This window comes from Ovis aries, chromosome 14 (genome assembly GCF_016772045.2).
Source record: "Ovis aries strain OAR_USU_Benz2616 breed Rambouillet chromosome 14, ARS-UI_Ramb_v3.0, whole genome shotgun sequence".
Classification (NCBI taxonomy): Eukaryota; Metazoa; Chordata; class Mammalia; order Artiodactyla; family Bovidae; genus Ovis; species Ovis aries.
In genome coordinates, this window is record NC_056067.1 from 60,775,941 (window position 1) to 60,798,762 (window position 22,822).

Here is a 22,822-nt window from a genome sequence, read left to right on the forward strand (position 1 = left end):
ACCTCCATGAGTACTTAAGCTCCACCTTATAGTAACATGACTGCTCTATGACTGAGAAGGCTGAAGGTTGAGGGCAAAAACGCTTTTCACTCTAAGGTTTTTGTATATTCTCCCTGGGTCACGCTCTTGTGACATGTCTAAGGACTCTGCGTCAAGTTCCAGATTCTGAACTTTTTGTTCTATAGCATTTTTCCTAAATCTCTTATAGTGTAAAGTTCCATAATTTGTTTTAGAGCATTGATTAACTTTTTGCTGATGTTTGACAGATGTAAAGTTTAAATGGAGAAATTTTCTTTTGTACTATGAATATTTCATTGACATGTGTGGGACCAGCCTTCCTTCATTGAGCTGCCTGGGTACCTTTATGAAAAAGTAATGGGAAGTACACTTGACCCTTGAACAAGGCAGGGAGTTAGGGTTTAGTCTCCTGAGCAGTTCTAAATCCATGTATAATTTAATGCTATCTTGCTGTATCCGTGGTTCTGCATCCTCAGATTCAACTGACCTCATATCCTGTAGTACTGTAGTAGTGTTTATTAGGAAAAAATGCCCATATAATCGGATCCACACAGCTGAAACCTGTGCTGTTCAAGAGTTAATGTCCTGTGTGGTGTTCTCAGTCATGTCTAACTCTTTGTGACCCCATGGACTGTAGCCCACCAGGCTCCTCTGTCCATGGGGTTTCCCAGGCAAGAATACTGCAGTGGGTTGCCGTTTCCTCCTCCAGGGCATCTTCCCCACCCAGGGATTGAAACTGCGTCTCTTGCATCTCCTGCATTGGCGGGTGGATTCTTTACCCCTGTGCCATCTGGGAAAAGCTGTAGTGATGGAGGGCTATTTCTTGTCTCCTCATTCTGTTCCATCGGTCTTTGCGTCTGTTATTCCACAAATCCCACACAGTCTTGATTCCTGTCACTGTATTAGAAATCTTGAGATCATGTGGGGCGATTCCAACCACTGCAGTATTTTTCAGGTATTTTAGCTCTTCTAGTTTTTTCGCCTCTCTCTGTTATTTTTAGAATAATCTTATTTGAATCTACAAAAATCTTGATGGAAAATGCATTAAACTTGTATGTCAATTTGGGATATTTTAATATCACTTCTTATGTTGTATCTTTCAGTCAACATATGTATGTTTTATTAACAGTTCAGTGAATATCTTGTTTCTCTCAGATGACCTAAATAGATCGTCTTTGATTTCATTCTTTCCCATTGTAGGTTTTAAGCATAAAAGTCTTTATTTTGTTAGATTTACACATTTTTCTTCTTTTTGAGCAAACATCGTATTCTATATTTAATTTCAGTTTCCATTTGTAAATTGCATGCATATAAAATTACAATAGATTTTTGCATGTTATGTCCTGACACCTTGCAAATTATACTTTTTTCTAGAAATTTGTATAGATTCTTTTGATTCTCTACGTGCGTTATTTCCTTAAATTTCCTGTTTCTACTTTTAACAAGTTATCACAAACTGAGAGACTTGAAGGAACACAAGTTTATTCTCTTATGGTTCTGGAGGTCAGAACTGGAAAATGAGCCAAAGCCTTATGTTCCAGGATCCAGAAGCCACTTAGATCCTTTGTTTCATGTGTCCCCATTTGTATCTGGATGGCGCACACTTTGAATTAATGAAAGATTTTATTCAGATGTCTTCTTGTTACATGAGCATTTTCTGAACACATTGTTTAATTTAGGGCACCCTGTCACTTCATCTTTGTACATGTACACCTTAGTAGTACTTAACACCATCATATATGATTTAATTATTGGTGACTTTCCCCTATAGAATATGCTCCTTGAAGGCAGGGTATTGATTTTATTTCCTGCTTGATATCCAATGATTGAAACCATTTTCAACTGACAGGTGTGTGAATGCACTTTATCAGTGCAAAGCATTCTGTAATAGGTAGGCTCATAGAGCAGTAAGTCAAATAGTCTAATATTAAACGTAATCATATTGTATTTGTGGCACCAAATTCCTTACTCTGTTACACCCAAGCATTTTGAATGTTTCTCATAAATTCTCACAGTGTGATTTATTCACACATTGTGAATTTTCTCCAACATGTGCTAAACAGATCTAACTCATAAGAAATGTCTTCATGAAGTTTTTTTAATCTACAACATTTTCTCTTTTTTTAAATTTATTTTTATTTGGAGGATAATTGCTTTACAGTGGTGTGTTGGTTTCTCCCATACAACAACGTGAATCGGCCATAAGTCTACATGTGCCCCCTCCTCCTTGAACCTCCCTCCTACCCCCACCCCGTCCACCCCTCTAGGTTGTCACAGAGCACTGGGTTTGAGCTCCCTGTGTTATGCAGCAACTTTCCATTAACTGTCTGTTTTACACATGTTAATGTGTATGTTTCAATGCTACTCTCTCAATTCATTCCACTCTCTCCTTCCCCCGCTATAATACACATTTTCAATTCAGGATTCTTTCAGTAATGCTCCATTCTACACCCATGACAAAATAGTAATTCTGTTTCTCGGGTAGGATAGTTTTTATTCGTGGGTGAGAGGCCATTTGGCAAATAGTAACTGAAAGAATTAGGCTTATCATTCTCACCAAACAGGAAGCTCCAGAAGATGCTATGTGGGATGTGATGAGTGCTCTGCCCCTTCAGCCTCCATGAGCACTTAGTCTTCAGTGTCCTCACAGCAAGATGGCTGCTGAATGACCAAGAAGAGTGAAGGTTGAGAGGCAAAACAATTTTCGATATAGATTTGGTCTAATTTTCATGAAACAATAATCCTAGTCATTATTTGCTGATATTATTAGCCATTTGCATTAAATGGGCACCATAATTTTAATAATAGATGTGAAATTTCTAATTTAATATTTTTCTCTTGAACAAAGAAAAACAAAGGGGGAAAAAGTGTTAGAGAGAGATTATATCAAAAGATTTTGTTCTTTATACCTAGAGTATAATATTCCACATAACATATGGTGACTTTGCCTCATGTTTGAAATGCCAAGCAAAACTTTTTAGAGCCCTTATGTTTTATGAGTCATAGATTTATTTCCTTTCTGCTCTATCTGATACTAACTACACTTAAATAATTCACCATCTTTTTGGCGGGGGCGGGGCGGGGGCGTTGCTATTCTATGTGGCTTGCAGGATCCTAGTTCCCTGACCTGGGATTGAACCTGCACTCTCAGCAGTTAAAGTGCCAATTCCTAACCACTGGACTGCCAATTTTGATATAGTTATTCTGATTCCAGTATCAGGGCAAGGAATCAAAGAATCCGTTTTGAAATGCCTTTTTTTTTGTTTGTTTATTTGTTTTTTTTGAAATGCTTTTTAACCATGTCATTCTACCTGAATGTGAGAAATATACAGGAGGCTTGTGATTGGGAAATATTCTAACATCACTTCCAAATATATTTTAAGATTAGACTCATATTAATTATATAGTAATGTAACTGCTATGGGGCTTCCCAGGTGTCTCAGTGGCAAAGGATTTGCCTGCCAATGCAGGAAACACAGGAGAACTGGGTCTAATGCATTGCAGGCAGGTATTAATTATTTTAATATTTATTTTTATTTATTTATTTGGCTCTGGTGGGTCTTAGTTGTGGTTTGTGGGGCCTAGTTCCCTGAACAGGGACTGAATCTGGGCCACCTGCATTGAGAATGTAGTGTTTTAGCCAATGGACCACCAGGGAAGTTTCATTCATTCATTCATTTAGATATGGAAAGTGATACATTCTAAACAAAATAGTATGAAAATGTAAAAACAGTGTGCCTATTTGAATCCCTGTCAAGCACTCTCTACTCTTGTTCTTTTCGCTGAATTAACTTCAGTAATACTCTGTCTGCAGCGTTCTGAAATAAAACGAATTTTCCATAATCTATGGTAGACAACAAAGGGCTTCCTTGGTGGCTCAGTGGTAAAGACTCCACCTGCCAGTGCAGGAGATGCGAGTTCAATCCCTGAGTCGGAAAGATTCCCTGGAGAAAAAAATGGCAACTCACTCTAGTTCTTGCCTGAGAAGTCCCAAGGACAAAGGAGCCTGGTGGGCCTCAGTCTATGGGGTCACAGGAGTAGGACATGACTTAATGACTAAACCACCATCACCACCACCATGGTAGATAACAGCTATTCCCTTTTAAAAGGGAGAGAGGATCTTCTCCTGTGGGCCAGTGGTTCAGACTGTGCCTTCGAATGCCAGTGGTACAGGCTCAATTCCTGGTCAGGGAATTAAGATCCCACATGCCATGAGGTGCAGTTAAAAACCAGACAAACAACCAAAAAAACCCATGTTCCCCTGCTCTTTTTTTTTTCTTCCACATGTAGCCCATCATGAAACACATATGAAAACCTGACTTTCACAGTGTCAAGTTCTACTCTATTTCTTGACCATCTGCTAGAATAATCTTTCATATAATCATCAATGATGGCCCTCATTCATAACAGCATATCTAGAGAAGGTGTCATGGCCACCAAAAACATGATATTTTATTTTTAAATTAATTTGTCCGCAGCGGGTCTTAGTTGCAGCACATGGGATCTTTTTGTTTTGGCATTTAGGATCTAGTGCCCTGACCAGGGATTGAACTCTGGCCTCCTGCACTAAGAGTGGAGTCTTAGCCACTGTACCACCAGGTGTGTGTGTTGTGTGTTAGTCGTTCAGTCGTATCTGAATCTTTGCAACCCCATGGATTGCAGCCCACCAGGCTTCTCTGTCCATGGGATTCTCCAGGCAAGAATACTGGAGTGGATTGCCATTCCCTTCTCCAGAGGATCTTCCCAACCCAGGGATCAAACCCAGGTCTCCCACATTACAGGCAGATTCTTTACCGTTTGAGCCAGGGAAGCACACCAGGGAGGTCCCCAAAGCATATTTTATTTATTTATTTATTTTTTCGCAAAGCATATTTTAGATAATATTTTTACATCTCTACTCTGGCTGTCCCCATGCTCCCAAATTAATACCATCTTGCTTCTTAAAATCCGGAGAAGGCCATGGCACCCCACTCTAGTACTCTTGCCTGGAAAATCCCATGGATGGAGGACCCTGGTGAGCTGCAGTCCATGGGGTTATTAAGAGTCGGACACGACTGAGCGACTTCACTTTCACTTTTCACTTTCATGCATTGGAGAAGGAAATGGCAACTCACTCCAGTATTCTTGCCTGGAGAATCCAGGGACGGGGGAGCCTGGCAGGCTGCCGTTCTGTGGGGTCGCACAGAATCGGACACGACTGAAGCGACTTAGCAGCAGGAGCAGCAGCTTCTTAAAATCAGTGTCCTAGTTTTTCCTGGTCTCATGAATATGAATAAACCCCACCTAATGCAATAGGTAGGGTTTCATCTTACCCATCTTTTCCCTGAGACTATCATGGTGACAAATGAAAGGCAGATAATGGAACAATAACATCAACAGATTCCAAACTTCAGGTTGTAAGGTCATTAATGGACCCTTTTCAGGAGACCTCAGATAATTGAATCAACAATGTACCATCTGCAGATAACTAGATCTTTCCACAGATGTCTGATCCTTTGACAGGTATCAACTCATGAATTTTAAGAAATTTTAACTTTCAATTCTCTGTAGAATTTAACATCTGAGATTGGTTATTTCAAACCTAATAGACTGAGTTTCTTCCCACTGTAAGTTTTCTTATTTTTAAGTCCATTGAGAGGATTGTTTGAAGATTTATCTCCCCATTACATTTGTCATGTTTCTGTCTAGTGTGAATTCCTTGTGAAGTATCCTGAGTAATTGCTGCAAAGTCTTAACATTCTTGTATGGTTTCTATATTATATTAATTCTTTCAAGACCACAAAGGCATATATATTTTTATAAAGTTGATCACATTCAGTACATTCGTCAAGTTTCTCCCTAGAAAGAAGTGTGTTATGTTCTACCAGGCTTAAAATTTGGATCAGCTTTCTCATGCGTTTGTGTGGTTTTCCTCAAAAGTCTTTCTTCTGATATCAAGTGAGGTGACTGCCCTGGTTATGGGCCTTGCCACCTATATTAATTAGTTTAGTATGGTGTCTCTCCAGTGGAACATCTTTTTAATTTTAGTTGAAACATATTGCTGTACAATTTTTGTTTCAGGTGTAATATTTAATGTTTAATTTTTGCAAACATTATGAAATGACCTACCACAGTAAGTCTAGTAGCCATCTGTGCCCAAACAAAATTCTTACCATATTATTGACCCTATTATTCATGCTGTATATTATACATGCTCCTGACTTACTGTGTAATTGTCAATGTGCCCGTTTTAAACTCCTTCACATAATTCACTCCTCTACCTCACTCTGGAAATCACATGTTTTTTCTGTGTCTGTTTTCACTGTATTTTGCAATTTTTTCTCTTTTAGATTCTATAGATAAGTAAAACCATGTGGTATTTGTCTTTGACTCTTTTTTCACTTAGCTTAGTACCTTCCATGTTGTTGCAAATGGAAATATTTCTTTATTTTAGGGAATTCCGTGGCAGTCCAGTGGCTGATACTCAGTGCTTGCACTGCCAGGGCCTGGGTTCAATCCCTGGTCAGGGAACTAAGATGCCCCAGGCTGCACAGTGCAGCCAAAAAAAAAAAAAAAAAGATTTTATGCCTGAGTGATAGTCCATTCTATACACACACCACATTTTCACTATCCATTCATCCATCCTTGATGCTCAACCCAGTCTTAACATTAGATCAAAGAAGCACTTTGTAAATACATGTTTGTGCCCTGACCAGTCCTTTTCAAATAAATGGGGTGAGACCCAAGGTTAATTATATTTAAGGTTCCCCAGGTGATTCCAATCTGAATCCTTCCTTGAACTTCAGGACTCTGAGTCCTCCTATTCCTGAGGGCTGAGATCTGGGCTGAGTGGGAGCGTTCTGCTCTAAGTAGAGATGGACCAGGGCTTGGTCTGTGACCTGAAGGGGATTGTTGCATTTTCTGAGGTGCCCACTGCTGCTGTGTATGTGAGGGCCTCACCAGGAAGGGAGTAAGATCTGATGGAAAGTGTGGGAAAATGCTGTGTTGTTCTCTGTGTAGTTTACTGTCCCGAGTCCCAAAAATTTCAAAGACAAAAACAAATAGTTATGGAGTCGTAAGGCAAAATACTATTTTTAGTAGTATTTTAGTCGTTTATCTTATTTGGGAATGATCTAGATATTTATAAACTACATATAATTTGTCAAACATGTAAGGTTTCCTGTTGACAACGAGTTGGGGAAAGATATTTAAAAAGTTTACCTGGAACCTTTTATCTCATACACAGTTAATTGGAGATGTAAGCCAACTGCTGGAAAAAACAACTTTTTACTGTAACCGTTTTCAACGTGTTAGGATACATCTTAGTTTCAGTATAACTGGCCCAGGCAACTGGCCCAGCTTTCACCTTGAAACTGTGACAGTGGGCCTTCCCTGGTGGCTCAGTGGTAAAGAATCCGCCGGCCACTGCGGGAGACATGGGTTCATCCCTGGTCGGGGAAGATCCCACGTGCCTTGGGACAACGAAGTCCGTGGGCCACAACTACTGCCCGTGCTCTGGAGCCAAGGAGCTGCAACTACTGAAGCCTGTGTGCCCCAGAGCCTGTGCTCTTGGCAAGAGATGCCACCGCAATGAGAAGCCCACACACGACTAGAGTAGTCCTCTGCTCACTGCAGTTAGAGAAGTGCCCAGGCAGCAAGGAGCACCCAGCACCGCACCCCCCCGCCCCCCACCAAAGTGGGACAATACATGTCAAAAAAGCAATTTCAAATGAATAGGATCAGCCTCCCACTCCCCGCCCCCGGCTCTGCGCCTGCCCCGCCTCCCAGCACTCCCTGCGGGCTCCGGGGGTCTCTCCAGGCACCTAGCGCTCCGCCAAGGCCCCGCCCCCGGAAGCCCCTCTCTGGCCCCTCAGGCGCCGTTCTTTACGGAACCGGAAGCGGACTCCGAGGAGAGACGGTCACCCCGCTGAGAGTAAGTTACTCGTCGGTAGTGTAACTCTGCGGCGGTGGCGGCGGGGGTCCCCCTTCCAACTCCATCCTCACGACGTGGGGGTTGGCACGGGCATAAAATCCCAGCACCCGCCTCTCCGCCCCCAGTCAATCCAGACGTAGCTGTTACGGACTGGGTGTATTTTTCTCTGGGTTGAAATCTCAGAGGCCGGTCCCTGCCTTTGGCCTCAGTAGACACCGCCTTTTGCACATTTTCCTGCTTAAAACCCTTTCCTACCTCTGCCCCTCGCTTCATGTAAAGCCCTCGTTTCGCGAGGTGGATTCGCGCCCCTCAGCCTCGCCATCTCGGCCCCTGGAGGCCGCGCCCTTTCCCCGGTCCCGGGATTCGGGAGAGCCCGCCCCGCTCCTGAGACCCCGGCCCCCCTGGCCTCGCGTCTCCTCAGGCCGCTCTTCCGCCCCGCGGGCCTTGCCTCCCTGTCAGCCCGTCCCCTCACCCCGTGTAGGGGCTGGTGACCCCGGCCAACGTTCTTCAGCCCCCAGTTCTTCCCTCTGTTGGAAAACGGTCTCTTCCCGTAGGCGGCCCTCTTACTGCGTCTCCTTTGCCATAAATAAGTGGGCGATGGGATCGGCAGCCGCAGATAAAAGAAACCTGAGAGAGAGGAAAACTGATGAGGTGCAAAGAATAACGGAAAACGGATGGAGACAGAGGATGGCTGAGGGGCTTATAAAGAGATCGTAAGATGAAATAGATTTAGCCTTGAAAATGGCAGGTGAATAAAATTGAGAAATTTATAAAGCCGGATTTCCAGGGATTGGGCAGCAACATGGGGAGAGGGGGGCCTCGATCACTGGTAGTAAGGGGAGCAGCAGCGGTGAGGCACTTCACAGAGATTCTGCGAGAGAATAAAAGGTGGAGCCGGGAGAGGTCCTGGGAGAGGAACAGATGACAGCGTGTGACTAGCAGAGCAGAACGGAAGCCTAGATACGTGGGGTGCCTGAGAGTGGGGAGGAAGGGACTGTAAGAGGCAGAGAAGGTTTGTAACCGGAGGGCAGAGGGAGTTGAGCTGGGGGAAGAAAGAGGCAGAACTGTAAAGATATGGAGGGGAAAGGGCAACAAGAGGAGAAACGAGTTGCAAAGTGTGGCAGGAGAGCAGAGAGAAATAGACCAGCAGAGGCAGCAGCAGAATAGAAAATATTAAAAAGAAGATAGAAACGGGGTCGTGGTGGGTGGGGTGGGGCGGGCAGGGAGGAAATGGAGATAGACAATTAAATGGAAACGCATAATAGTGCAGGTAGAGGGGAAACTGGGTCCAGATGGGAGAGGTGAGTTAATTGAATTTGGACCAAGTTATGATGCACTGTTTTCTGGCTTCTAAATCTAATAAATTTAAATTTTGTTTGCTTAAATTATACAGATGAAGATTCATATTGCAAAGCTGGAAAGTTTGTACATTTTGTAATTGTATGATGACAAGATAACGTCCCTATTGAGCCAAGGAACTTGACTCAAGACAGGTGTGGGTCACTCCTTTCCATTTCCTGGCATGGGATGGAGGGGGCACTAGTGGGACAAGAAAGGACTGGTTCTGTCACCACATAGTACCTCTTTAAAGAAACATTAAAAGTGCTTTTTTCTATAATGGATTTACTTTTTTCTCTGTTTCCTTTACATTTCTCTTGTTGTTAACTTTATATATATACTACTGCATTAAATGACTAATTCCCTGCAAATAATTACTAACTTGTGAAGTTTGGGGTAATATGTATTCTACTCATGTGGTTCTTTTCTAAATATGATATATCCGTAATTTTTTAAAAGCATTGAATGCAAGAGTATTTCCTTTTATTGATTCAGATATTCTTAACACCAAAGTGCTTTCCCTGCTTTATCTTAATATATTGGAAAAATTCTTTCATATCTAGTAAATACGTTTAGATTCTTTTGATGAGTACTTGGTAGAAATGTCTTTTATATTAATGGTCAAAACCTGGTTTAACCTGGTTTAGTCTAATTTTTTTTTTTTTTACATAGCATTCACATTTTATTTGGTATTATAAGTAACCTCGAGATGATTTACAGCATATAGGAAGGTGTGTGTAGGTTATATGCAAATACTATGCTGGTTTATATAAGGGATTTGAATCCCTTCTATTTTTTTGCCTCTTTTATTCCTCTGTTCACGATGAAGTTTGCTCAGAGCTTATTTCTAAGCTAAACCCTTACAATGTTTTCTGCACCAGCAGCTGTGCTGCTGCGACAGTTTAAATTATTTTACTTTGATTTTTCTGGAAAAGAAGAATTACCTGTTTGGTGTCTGTGATCAGACCTTGAAAGAGAAGTTTCCTTTGATCAGGTACCTGATAGATGGTGTTTTAAATGGAACAGGTGATAAGGACAAACTGCCCACTGACTTTGTGGGATCTCATTTGGGAAACACTGCTGTTCTGTTCACTCCACCAAGACTTTTTCAAAAAATGTCTCCCTTCTGGGCCTCAGGGAGCCTGCTTATAACATGCAGATGAGAGACTAGACCAGAAACTCAGTCAGAGCAACCCTGACCCTGAGGTGATTGGCCAAACTGGGTGTTTCTCTGCGTGGCAGTTCTTTTTGGAGAGAGTATCTAGTTTTTGTAGAATTGTATATGGGTCCCTGTCTTCCCAGAATGAAAAACAAAAATGCTGGCTTGGAGACAGGAACACAGGCTCTGAGGAGAAGTGACCATAGTAGAAATATTTCTCAGCATTAAATGCAAATTTGTGGATTTCTTTTTTTCACTTGTAGTTTTGTATAGGGGTTTAGCTGATTGACAATGCTGTGATAGTTTCAGGTGACCTGTGAGGGGACTCAGGCATCCATATACCTGTATCCATTCTCTCCTAAACTCCCCTCCCATCCAGGCTACCACATAACATTGAGTTCCATGTGCTATACAGTACGTCCTTGTTGGTTATCCATTTAAAATATAGCAGTGTATACATGTCCATCCCAAACTCCCTATTTATCCCTTCCCTCCCACCCCCTGCCACAATCGTTCTCTAAGTCTGTGAGTCTCTTTCTGTTTTGTAAGTTCATTTGTATAATTTCTTTTTAGGTTCCACATCTAAGGGATGCCATAAGATATTTCTCCTTATCTTACTTAACTTCACTTCGTATGGCGATTTCTGGATCCATCCGTGTTGCTGCAAATGGCTTTTTTTTTTTTTTTTTCATTTTGTTTAATGGCTGAGTAGTATTTCATTATATATAAAAGTACTGCATTTTCTTTATCCATTCTTCTGTTAATGGAGATTTGGGTTGCTTCCATGGTTTGGCTTCCATGAAGGCAGTGGTTTCAGGCACAGAAAATTATTTTCCTCCAATGTTAGAAGTACAGCCTGAGCTGAGCACACAGGGATCCTTGGGTGCAGGAGAATGGGTGCCTTGTGCTCTACAAGTGACTTGTGTTGGGTCTTTGGGGAGGTGTCAAGAATCGTTGTGTACGGACACTGCTTTGAGAAAGATCTCCATTACTTCTTGCAAGTAGTAAATCCTTCCTGCTCCAGGGGAAAAGAGAGAGAGAGAAAGGAATCTTTCTACAGTTTTTAGAGTAATATAAGAAAAGTTTCAGAGGTCATTTTGTTGTTTACCTTTAGTACTCGTCAGTATTTTGTGTCACAAATTTTCAGTTGCAGTGTGAAAGCTACAACAGGGGAATTGGGGGTGTTTCTTTGGGAGATGTTTGGGTCTCGCTGGGGCTTGTGCATTGCTGAAAACATCTTTTATATGTAGTTTTCAAAGATGACAATCTTTGGGCTGAGGTTACAGTGAATGAAAACATGGTGTTTTGCATCCAGTGGATCCTTGGGTGTCTTCATACGTACTTTTCTCTCTGGCATGATTTATTAGAGTTTGGGATTTTGTGTGTGTGTGTGGTTTTTTATAGCAGAATAAGTGGATCATTATGGGTTTTATAGAGACTGTGTTGGACCCCATGAGAGTTTATAAGTTCATCTGAGTCGAAAAGGGAAGGAAATAATGAGTACTAAGCTTCAAATGGCAGAAAGTTTTCATTAGAGAGGTTTTGCTAGGCATGCTTCTGTGGACAGAACTTGAGAGCGGCCATTAAGTTCTTCAATGTAGGGAGAGATTGTTCCAGGAATCGAGGACTGGCAACACCAAATGAACGGTAGTACAGGGGGACATCCTTGATAAGGTGTAGCTGCTACTTTCTTGCTGCCAAGCCAGTGCTAGTTTCTCTCCTGTCCTCTCCCACCCTGTCCCAAAACATGCATGCACACATACATACACACACACACAGAATAGGGAACTCTTGTGTAATCTAAGTGTAAGTGTAAATGGTATGGCTATTACAGAAAATGACTTAGAGATTCCCCTGTCTAGCTATCCAGAGGAAATTAAATCACTATATTTAGGTCAATATTTGCAGCATGTGCATCTAACGTTGACTGTGGTTAATCATACTGTGTTTATATATACTTGGTATTTGCTGAGAGAGTAACACTTCAATATTCTTGTCACACAGAAGGAAAATGCTAGTTGTGAGTTGACAAAAGTGTAAATTACTTCATCAGATAATCACAGTGGGTTCCTTATATGTACATACTTGTTCTTTATCTGTTAACCTCAGTCAAGCTGGAAAATAGAATGTGAGGGGTGGGTCGACTTGCCTCCTCTTGGTGCCGGTCAACTCAGGCTTGCCTTAGATCAATGAAGACTTCTGGGTACGCATGTTTTGTACCCCCTGACCAGATATTCCTTTTTATATTGTCAGTGTGGGGTCCAACCTCAATAGTGTTTAAGGGGCCCTGGTGCATCTAGCATTGAGCATCAGGACTCTCGATCCTCCCAGTCCTGAGGGCTGAGATCTGGGCTCAGAGAAGGGGCTCTGTTCTGAGTGGGGCTGGACCAGGGCCTGCTGTGTGACCTGAAGGGGATCGTGGGGTCAGCGGAGGTGCCCCTGCTGCTGTGTACATGAGGCCTCACCAGGAGGGGAGTGTGATCCGAGGGCAAGTGTGGGAAAGTCCCGTGTTGGTCTCTGGTCTCTCCTGTGACAATGGGCAGCCAAAGACACTTTTCCACCTGATGAGATCTTTGTGTATGTGTGTGGTTGGGGCACAGAGAGAGAAGATATGGATTCTAACAGCAGTTTTGCAACTTTCAAGGTTGACTTCAAAAGACTTACTTTGCCCAAGGAAGAGCATAGAAGAGGAGGAAGAGGAAAGAACTGAAGTCAGGCATGGCTTTTTCTCAGGTAAAGTCATATCCTTGGTGGATTCTCAGTTTGTTCTTCCGGAAATGCTCTTCTCCGGACTCACTAATCGTGTCAGACTCTGGAGTATCCTGTCTGACTCCTATATATGCACACTCACCCAGGGCCTTCCCTCAGGGCCTGTCATCTCCACTTAGATCCCGTCTCCCCATGACCCGGTGACCTGGTCCTTGTGAGGAAGCTCCCCTGGGCATCATCCTGGGCAGGATTTCTCACCCACAGGTTGGAGATGGGGTCTCAGTGCTCTTGGGCAGCAGGGATTGCTTAGGGCCCATCTGGATGTGCTATCTGATCTCTGTCAACCAGGATAAAGAAGTTGAACATTAATATGCATGGTATCTGATAAAATCTGGAAAACTGACCAATGAAGGTAATTCATACTTTTTCTAAGGCATTTGAAGCTAAATGAATGAGTCATTGACTTCAAGTCTTTTTTTTTTTAGCCATTTTATATTGGAGTAGAGCTGATTAACAGGGTTATGATAGTTTTACCTGGAAGGAAAAGGGACTCAACCATATATACACATGTATCCATTCTCCCCCAAACTCCCCTCCCATCCAGACTCTCATATAATATTGGGCAGAGTTCCACGTGCTATACGAGGACCTTGTTGTTTATTTATTTTAAATACAGCAGTGTGTGCATGTCCATCCCAAACTCCCTGACTATCCCTTCCCCATTCTTCCCCCTTGGGAACCATATGTTTGTTCTCTATTGACTTCAAATCTTAATAGTTGCAAATGGAAGGGAAAGTTCAGAGAAAGACATCAGTGATATAAGGAGATTGATTCCTTTTTTTTTTTTTGACTGTGCCACATGTTGGCTTGTACTATCTTAGTTCCCCAACCAGGGTTTGAACCTAAATCCGTGACAGTGAAAGCACAAGTCATAACCACTGGACTGCCAGGGAATATTTTATTCCATTTTTGAATTTGACCTATGAAATCAATCAAAATCTCTGACAACTCGACATTCTTTAAATCACTTTTGTCACCTCTATTCCTCAGAGGTTGTCTCTGCACTTGGTGGATTGTATCCTGTGATATAGAAGATTTTACCTTTGTTACAAGTAAGGTTCCATCTTCATTCTTTTGCTGGGTTGTATATAGTTGTTCTGTATCATTTATTATCAAGACTGTCCTTTGCCCTTTGTGCAGTCTTTGCACCTTTGTCTGTACATTGTATATCATATTCACTGAATTATTTCTGGTACTCTAATCTGTTCCACTGGACATGGAACAACAGACTGGTTCCAAATAGGAAAAGGAGTACGTCAAGGCTGTATATTGTCACCTTGCTTATTTAACTTACATGTAGAGTATATCATGAGAAACGCTGGGCTGAAAGAAGCACAAGCTGGAATCAAGATTGCCGGGAGAAATATCAATAACCTCAGATATGCAGATGACACCACCCTTATGGCAGAAAGTGAAAAGGAACTAAAAAGCCTCTTGATGAAAGTGAAAGTGGAGAGTGAAAAAGTTGGCTTAAAGCTTAACATTCAGAAAATGAAGATCATGGCATCTGGTCCTATCACTTCATGGGAAATAGATGGGAAACAGTGGAAACAGTGGCAGACTTTATTTTTCTGGGCTCCATAATCACTGCAGATGGTGACTGCAGCCATGAAATTAAAAGATGCTTACTCCTTGGAAGAAAAGTTATGACCAACCTAGATAGCATATTGAAAAGCAGAGACATTACTTTGCCAACAAAGGTCCATCTAGTCAAGGCTATGGTTTTTCCAGTGGTCATGTATGGATGTGAGAGTTGGACTGTGAAGAAAGCTGAGTGCTGAAGAATTGATGCTTTTGAACTGTGGTCCCGGGGTCCAGCCCCGGTGGATCCAGGGAATTTGAAGTGGGGACAGAGTCAGCGATTAAAGAGAGATTAATTAGAGATTTAAAGAGAGATTAGAGAAGAATAATGTAGTGAAAAAAAACAGAGGAGAGAAGAGGCTATATTCTTTGCTTTACACAAAAAGCTAATAAAGTCTATGGTTTTTCCAGTGGTCATATATGGATGTGAGAGTTGGACTATGAAGAAAGCTGAACACCGAAGAATTGATGCTTTTGAACTGTGGTGTTGGAGAAAACTCTTGAGAGTCCCTTGGACTGCAAGGAGATCCAACCAGTCTATCCTAAAGGAGATCAGTCCTGGGTGTTCTTTGGAAGGACTGATGCTGAAGCTGAAACTCCAATACTTTGGTCACCTCATGTGAAGACTTGACTCATTGGAAAAGACCCTGATGCTGGGAGGGATTGGGGGCAGGAGGAGAAGGGGACGACAGAGGATGAGATGGCTGGATGGCATCACCGACTCGATGGACATGAGTTTGGGTGGACTCCGGGAGTTGGTGATCAACAGCGAGGCCTGATGTGCTACGATTCATGGGTTGCAAAGAGTCAGACACTACTGAGTAACTGAACTGAACTGAATCTGTTCCAGTGGGTTATGTATCTGGGCTTATGCCATTACAACATCATCTTGATTACTTTGTAATATGTTTTAAATTGTGAAAATGACAGCCTCCATCTTCTGTTTCAAGAATATTTTGGCTGTTTGGGGGTCCCTTGAGGTTCCTTGTGAATTGTAATTTTTTTTTTTAACAGCAAAAATTGCCTTTGATTTTGACAGGGATTCCATTAGAATTTAACACTTTCAGTAATAAAGTCATTTTAAGAATATTAAATCTTCCAATTCATGAGTACAGAGTGTCTTTTTATTTACTTATGTCCTCAGATTTCTCTTAGTAAACTTTAGTAATTTTCAGTGAGCAAATCTTTTACTTCCTTGGGCAGTTTTTTTCCTCTCCTATCTCTCATGCTTTCAGTTCAGTTCAGTTCTGTGGCTCAGTCATGTCGGACTCTTTGTGACCCCATGGACTGCAGCACACCAGGCTTCCCTGTCCATCACCAACTCCCAGAGCTTGCTCAAACTCATGTCCATCCAGTTGGTGATGCCATCCAGCCATCTCATCCTCTGTCATCCCTTGTACAGTCCACTGTAACTTCAGAGGGAATGCATTCAGTTTCCTTTTGATCATGAGATTTGGTGAAATAGTCTTTCTTAATTACAATGTATTTTTTTCCATTTTCTTTATAGTTGTGATATTTAATTCTTTAAGTAGTTTTTAGCTTTGCTTTGTGATCATTTTTTTCTTCATCTCTTAATGTATAATAGTAACAGCTTTTCTAAGTTTGACTCAGTGTTTTATGAGTGGAATGCAGATATAAACTCTGCATTTGTTAATACATAACTTTGTCAATGTTAGGGTTTTCATTGTCTTTATATATAGGTGTTCCATAGAGATTGCAGTAAAGGGATCCTGTTTTTTTTCATGTTACTACCATTTGGTACAATTGATGCTATTTCATTCTTCCAAAAATCCTGAAATTTAAATGAATGAGAACAATGATGAAAAAAATCACGCACAAATATGTCCAGAGACACCTTCTGTCATTTCAGTTATTTCTACATTTACATGTGTGTCCATGAGTTCATAAATCTAGAAGTCCATGGTTTTCATAAAAAACATCATGATTTTATAACTGTGTACTATATTATAGTTGAAAGTATAAATATACTCCGTGACCCTGCATTTTTTCTACACTCTCTTGTTCATGGTTCAAATAGTACTAAGATTACTAACATGTTATGTGTATGTATTTGTGTGCCCATAGCTGTAATGATCTTTTATTGCTTTCTGTGTTGTTCACTTTGAACTTATTTCAAGTAGTCTCAGGGAACCGTCTGTCAGTGTGCTTCTAATGCTGTTCTTTTTTTTTAGCCTTAATGCTCTTCGGAGAAGGCAATGGCACCCCACTCCAGTACTCTTGCCTGGAAAATCCCATGGACGGAGGAGCCTGGAAGGCTGCAGTCCATGGAGTCGCTGAGGGTTGCACACAACTGAGCGACTTCACTTTCACTTTTCACTTTGATTCATTGGAGAAGGAAATGGCAACCCACTCCAGTGTGCTTGCCTGGAGAATCCCAGGGACTGGGGAGCCTGGTGGGCTGCCGTCTATGGGGTCGCACAGAGTCGGACACGACTAAAGTGAGTTAGCAGTAGCAGCTCTTCTATTACTTCAGTTTTTGCTTCTTTAAGTTTAAGACTGCATTCTCTTTAATTGAGGTTCTTGCTGTATCATTTCTCAGCTTCTTAAACTAAGTTGAGTTTCTCCAAATGTCTCTGATACTTGTCTCTGTAGAACAGCATGTGTCTTTCTCTACTGCACTATGATGTTGATTAAAAAATTTCATAGCCGTAAAGCATTTAGAATATTGGATAGCATCTTTAAAGGATTTGAACACTTTTAGTCATTGCTGTTGTTCTTATGATCATAGTTTAAGATTTTGACCCTTTTTTATGGCACTGTTGACTTTGTCATTTCTGATGCCACCACTCATAGTGTAGCTCATCTAGATATTGAATAGCAGTCAGTGTGTGAAACATAGTCTAACACTTCTGGAGGAACAACACGTTGTTGAATCTTCCTTACATGTATTTCATGTATTGTCCACAAAAATGAAAAATCCATGTTGATTACAGCTTATCATAATCTCTGTGTAAAAGCAAAAGGAATTAAAATTAAGAGACCCATAATTTCCTCCAAATAGCTTTCCATGGATCTGTCGGAAAACATACTTAAACTTGATCCTTTCCCTTCTCTTCTCCTTTTGTGTGAAAATAAGAACTCTCCTCATGGCCCCTTGGTGAAATGTGTTTTCATTTCAGGCACAGTTGACCTTCAAGGATGTGGCCATAGAGTTCACTCAGGAGGAGTGGGAATGCCTGGACCCTGCTCAGAGGGCTTTGTACAGGGACGTGATGGTGGAGACCCTCAGGAACCTAGTCTCCTTGGGTGAGGATCACTTCCCTTTGAAGTTGGGATCTGCCCTGGGGTATCTCTGCATTTCCCACTGTGTGCCTCTTGGGAGCCCTGGTTTTACTTGACTGATCTGAAATCCCTGTTGATTCAGACATGAAGAGCTTTAGGACGCAGCCTCAGGAGTTTAAATCTACCTTTTCCTCTGACGATCTGCCCACTTCATGATACATCAGGAGTTGTTACAGAGCTTTTGTAGTTGTAAAGCTCAATGGAAAACTTTTAACATACCCATTTTCCTGTTTCCTACCCATGTGCTTTTGATTCAGGAGTTTTAGGAAAAGAGCTATGTTTCTTCACATTATACTGTTACCTCTATATTCAGAAGGAGGTAAACAGCAGGTGAATTTTGAAAATATTTTTCTATTCCTCTCTGTATTCCCATCAATCCTCAGTTGAGCAAGGGACTAGGATTCTGGCAAAGCCACAGCAAATCATGTGTCTTTCCTCTTATGTGGAGGTATTTCTGTTTCTTACCTGAATATTTTACCCACTTTGTAACAAGACAAAGAACCCTGGTCAATGGAGAGTGAGGTGAATGCCTTTGGCAGTGTATCAAAGGGTGAACACAGTTCAGGTCTCAAAAGGGTCCAGGGGAGCCTCACTATTAATAGTGTTTACAGACTTTCCCCTTGTCAGAGAATTCTATAGGAAGTACAAACATTTACTTACTATGTGAGCTCAGAGGAAATTTTTCTTCTCTGTAACCTATCCCTCTTGTCTTTCCACATGTAAAATGTATTCTTTTACCTCTAGTGGTGCCACATCCCCACCAGGGACAAAGGCAGAGCTTCTATCATGATCTGCAGTGCTCTGCCATCTGACTCTTGTGAACTCCTGTTGCTTGCCTTAGAGGAGCATGAGGTGGACTTTTAAAGGGACATCTTAGTCCCTCATCTCTCCTCAGCTTCACTCCATTGGGAGTCCAGTTCCCAGTCCACAGAGATAAGAGCTGATACCTGCAGACAATAGTCCCTGAACCCTTGCTCATTCCATCTCCATTTGATGTTTTTAGAAGACTTCGTCAGAAGGGGGAAAGCACTGGCTGCTCTCTGATTGCATTTGGCACCCCAGAATCTGCATGCAGCTGTCTCTCGTCCTGTCTGCTTGTTTGGATCCCTCTTCTATTCCTTCTCTTCTGCCTTGGCCACACTCTTCAGGCTTGTGTAACAGGGTGATGCATTCTGTTTCCTGTAATTATTTTGCAGGAAAACTAAAGACAGTAGACACAGTCATGCTGTCTTTGATCCCCAGTCCTAATGAGCGTTTGTGTGTCTTTTGGGCTCTTAGTTTGGTGTCGGTGGCAGGAGCACATTGTTCCGTCTGAAGATCCTGTGATGTATGACACACATGTCTCATATATTTTTCACCCCTGTAGTGTTCTATCTAGTCTGGGGATGTATTCTCTTCCTCATATCATACTCTTGTAACTTTGTGTGTGATTTTGCCTCTGAAATTTGTTTGTGAAATACATAGTCCTACGCTCTGAAATTATATTCAGATTCTGCTGTGATAATTCACCCTCAGTTAATCAGTACTTTCTGGTGGACTCTCTGTTACTGGGTAACAGATAAATTTGATGGAAAATACTATCCCTCATGCATTGTAATATTTTCGTGCTATATAGAAATTCACCACCCTGTAGTAAAGTGGTCTGCATATTCTATGATACAAAATAGGAAATATCACCAGAACCTGACTGAAATCTTTCTGGGTGTTTTTCTATTTTGAGCAATGTCACAAAAGCCTGTCTCAGTGGCATTGTGACAGTGATGTTCACATGTGCTGTGACCATCCCCTTTCATTCTCAGTAAATGGTATAGGAATTTTTTCTCAGGATAACATTGTCCAAGTTCACATGCTTATATTTTGAGGCTATTGTGTAAACTGTTGTTAATGCCGTCTTTTGTTCACCTGTGCGCCATTGTTCTTTGTACATCAACAGCTAATTTTGAAACATATAAATCAGAGAACTTATAAAGTGGAGTGATACTTTGAGTCTGAACTGTAATTTGTTTTTTGTTTAATAGACTGTCTGGTCCCCATTGAGTGGTCCTCACCCATTGTGGAACGTCATTGGACCACATACACTAGAGTTTATTTCTCATGTCTCTGTGTTATATACTACTGGTCTCTCTCTCTTTATGCTCATACCACACTACTTGGATTAGTTTAGGTTTCTAAGAATTTTGAAATAATTGTGAAACTTCCAACTTTCTTCTTTTCAATCTTGGTTTTGCTATTGAGTGTCTTTTGAGATTGCATTTGGCTCTTAGGATGTATCTGTTTCTTCAAGACACACTGTTGGGATTTTATTGGGGATTGGGTTGACTCTGTTGATCACTTCAGGGTAGTATTTACACCCTGATCATATTTACTTCTAATCCATTGAACTTGGGATGTCTGCATTAATTTGACTTTTCAGATATTTTTCAGCTGTGTTTTCAGTTCATAGTGCATCTTTCCATTCTTCTGTATGGTTTTGCTGAACACTTTATTTTTTTAATGGTATCGTAAATGGAATTTTCTGAATTTAATTTTTGATTTTTTATTGTTAAAGTAGGGAAATAGTATTGATTTTTGTATATTGTCATTTTTCTGAGTTCATTATTTTTATCAGTTTTTTTTTCCAGAACCTTCAGAGCTTTTTATTTATTTTATTTTTGCCACAACATGCACCATGTGGAATTCTAGATTCCCCACCAGGGATCGATCCTGGCAGTGGAAGCCTGGAGTCCTAACCATATTTTGACTGCCAGGGAATTCTCCAGGGTTTCTTATATTTCATTTGTCAACAGAGATGTTTTTCTTGTTTTTTCTATTGGGATTGTTTTATGTGTTTTTGCTACGTTTGTGTTCTTGCTAGAAATTCTAGTAATTTCTTTTTTTAGCGGTAGTACAAGTATCCTTGTCTAGTTCCTGATGTTAGGGGAAAAGTTTTAAGTCATTACACATTGAATATGATGTTAACTATGGGCTATTAATACATGTCCTTTATTGTGTTGAGGTCATTTTTTTCTATTTCTCGTTTACTGAATGTTTCTGTCATATTTTTAGCATTTTCACCTGAGGGAACCTCTGGGAATGGGGAGGCTTGTGCCAGTTCATTCTCAATGCAGTGTAAGGAGGAGGAGGGGAGTCAAAGGCCAGGAAATTGTCATGAACTTTCCTACATTTTTCGGTTTAGTGTTTTCTGGACAGGCATCTGTTTGAGTGCTGCTGCTCTGCTGCTTCTTTACCAGTTGGGTGAATTTTCCCAAATTGTTTTCTGCTTTTTTTTTTTTTCCTGCTTTGTTTTAACTTGGTTCCCTCATGGGTAATGTATGCCTGTGGTTTACTGGCCTGCTGACATAAGTCATGATTTTTTCTTTGAGAGTGTGTGTTAAGAATTCAATATGATTTCCAGTTTTTAGAGAGGCCAGCTAAAAAAACACTGTTATGTTTAATAATAAGGAGAGCTAGCATAAAAATTTTGTATGCAAAAGGATATTAGGTAATTAATATTTTAGTTACTTTTTTCATTTATAACTTACTTAACTGTTTTGATTATATCCTGGAATATATTATATCCTGAATATATCTTCAGGCTTTGTCAAGCACTTTCTGTTTGTTTCCTCATATAAACTCTGCTTACCCAACTAGGTTTACAATACTGTTGATCCTATTATTTTGCTCTGCATTTGTGTATACAGATTAGACTCCTTGTAATGGTCTTCTCCTGGTTTTCTCTTCTGCTTGTTGCTGAGTACATTATTGCACAGTCTCCTGGATTACTGTGTATGTTTATATTGAGCATATATATGGAAATACAGTCACTAAATTACTCAGTTGGATACATTGCATAGCAAATAGTATAATAGATTGAGAGTTAATTTCTTTCTACAGTGTTTAAATCTCATTTGTTTCTTTCCCATACTCATAGTATAATTCCCCTAGTTAAAAATGGTATAGAACTATTCTGTTGCTAAACCAATTCTTCTTTTGTTTTGAGGTCAGTATTTTAGTTGCCCTTGTACTGTGGTATTCACAGTCAAAAGCTATGTAGATATAGGTACTCTATGCTCCACCCAAGCCGTTTCTCAGTTCTGATCTTTCTTTACATGATACCATGATGTGGATGAAAGATTCTTATTTTCTAGTATATTTAAGTTATTATCCTAAACTTCTTAATTTCCACAGCACTCTTTCACCATCCCTCCACCTTCCACTTTACTTACACTGTAAAAACAACGCCTCTGTGTATTGAACAGCTTTCTCCTGACACAACCTAAATCACTGTGTGTAGCTGTGATAACTCAGAAACCAGTTTCAAAAGGGGTGGCTGAATCCCCTTAGTAGTTACACAGCTCACTTCTTGTGTTTTCCTTGACGTTTTCTTTCTTAACTCCTGATATTTGTTATAGTATTTTGTAATCTAGACTGCTTGGGTGGGCAGTCACGTTTAAGTATATGTTGTCTCAGACTGTAGATCAAAATTCATACTGTGGTTCTCACTTTCTGTTCTGTGTCAATTGGGGTCATGTACATAAATCTGTGATTCCACTTTCCTTACTTGAAAAATTGTGATTATTTTCCTCAAGACTTTCAAAAGAAATTGGTAATGTTAGATGGCATGAAATGTCCTTTGTTTTTTGGCACACCATGCTGCCTATGGGATCTTAAGTTTCCCAACCAGGAATGGAACCTGGACCCAGGGCAGTGAAAGTGCTGAGTTTTAACCACTGAACTGCCAGGGAATTCTCAGAAATAGTGCT

At 40.9% G+C, this 22,822-nt stretch overlaps 1 protein-coding gene across 1 annotated transcript in view; it reads left to right on the forward strand.

The window, feature by feature from the left end:
* Positions 1–22,822, forward strand: part of LOC101109476 (zinc finger protein 665-like) — a 43,255-nt gene that overhangs the window by 14,117 nt on the left and 6,316 nt on the right. The window contains exons 5-8 of the mRNA XM_060397854.1: positions 7,872–7,930; positions 8,210–8,407; positions 17,099–17,236; positions 17,918–18,044. Coding sequence (XP_060253837.1) covers positions 7,872–7,930; positions 8,210–8,407; positions 17,099–17,236; positions 17,918–18,044 — 522 coding nt within the window. The remainder of the gene's footprint in view (positions 1–7,871; positions 7,931–8,209; positions 8,408–17,098; positions 17,237–17,917; positions 18,045–22,822) is intronic.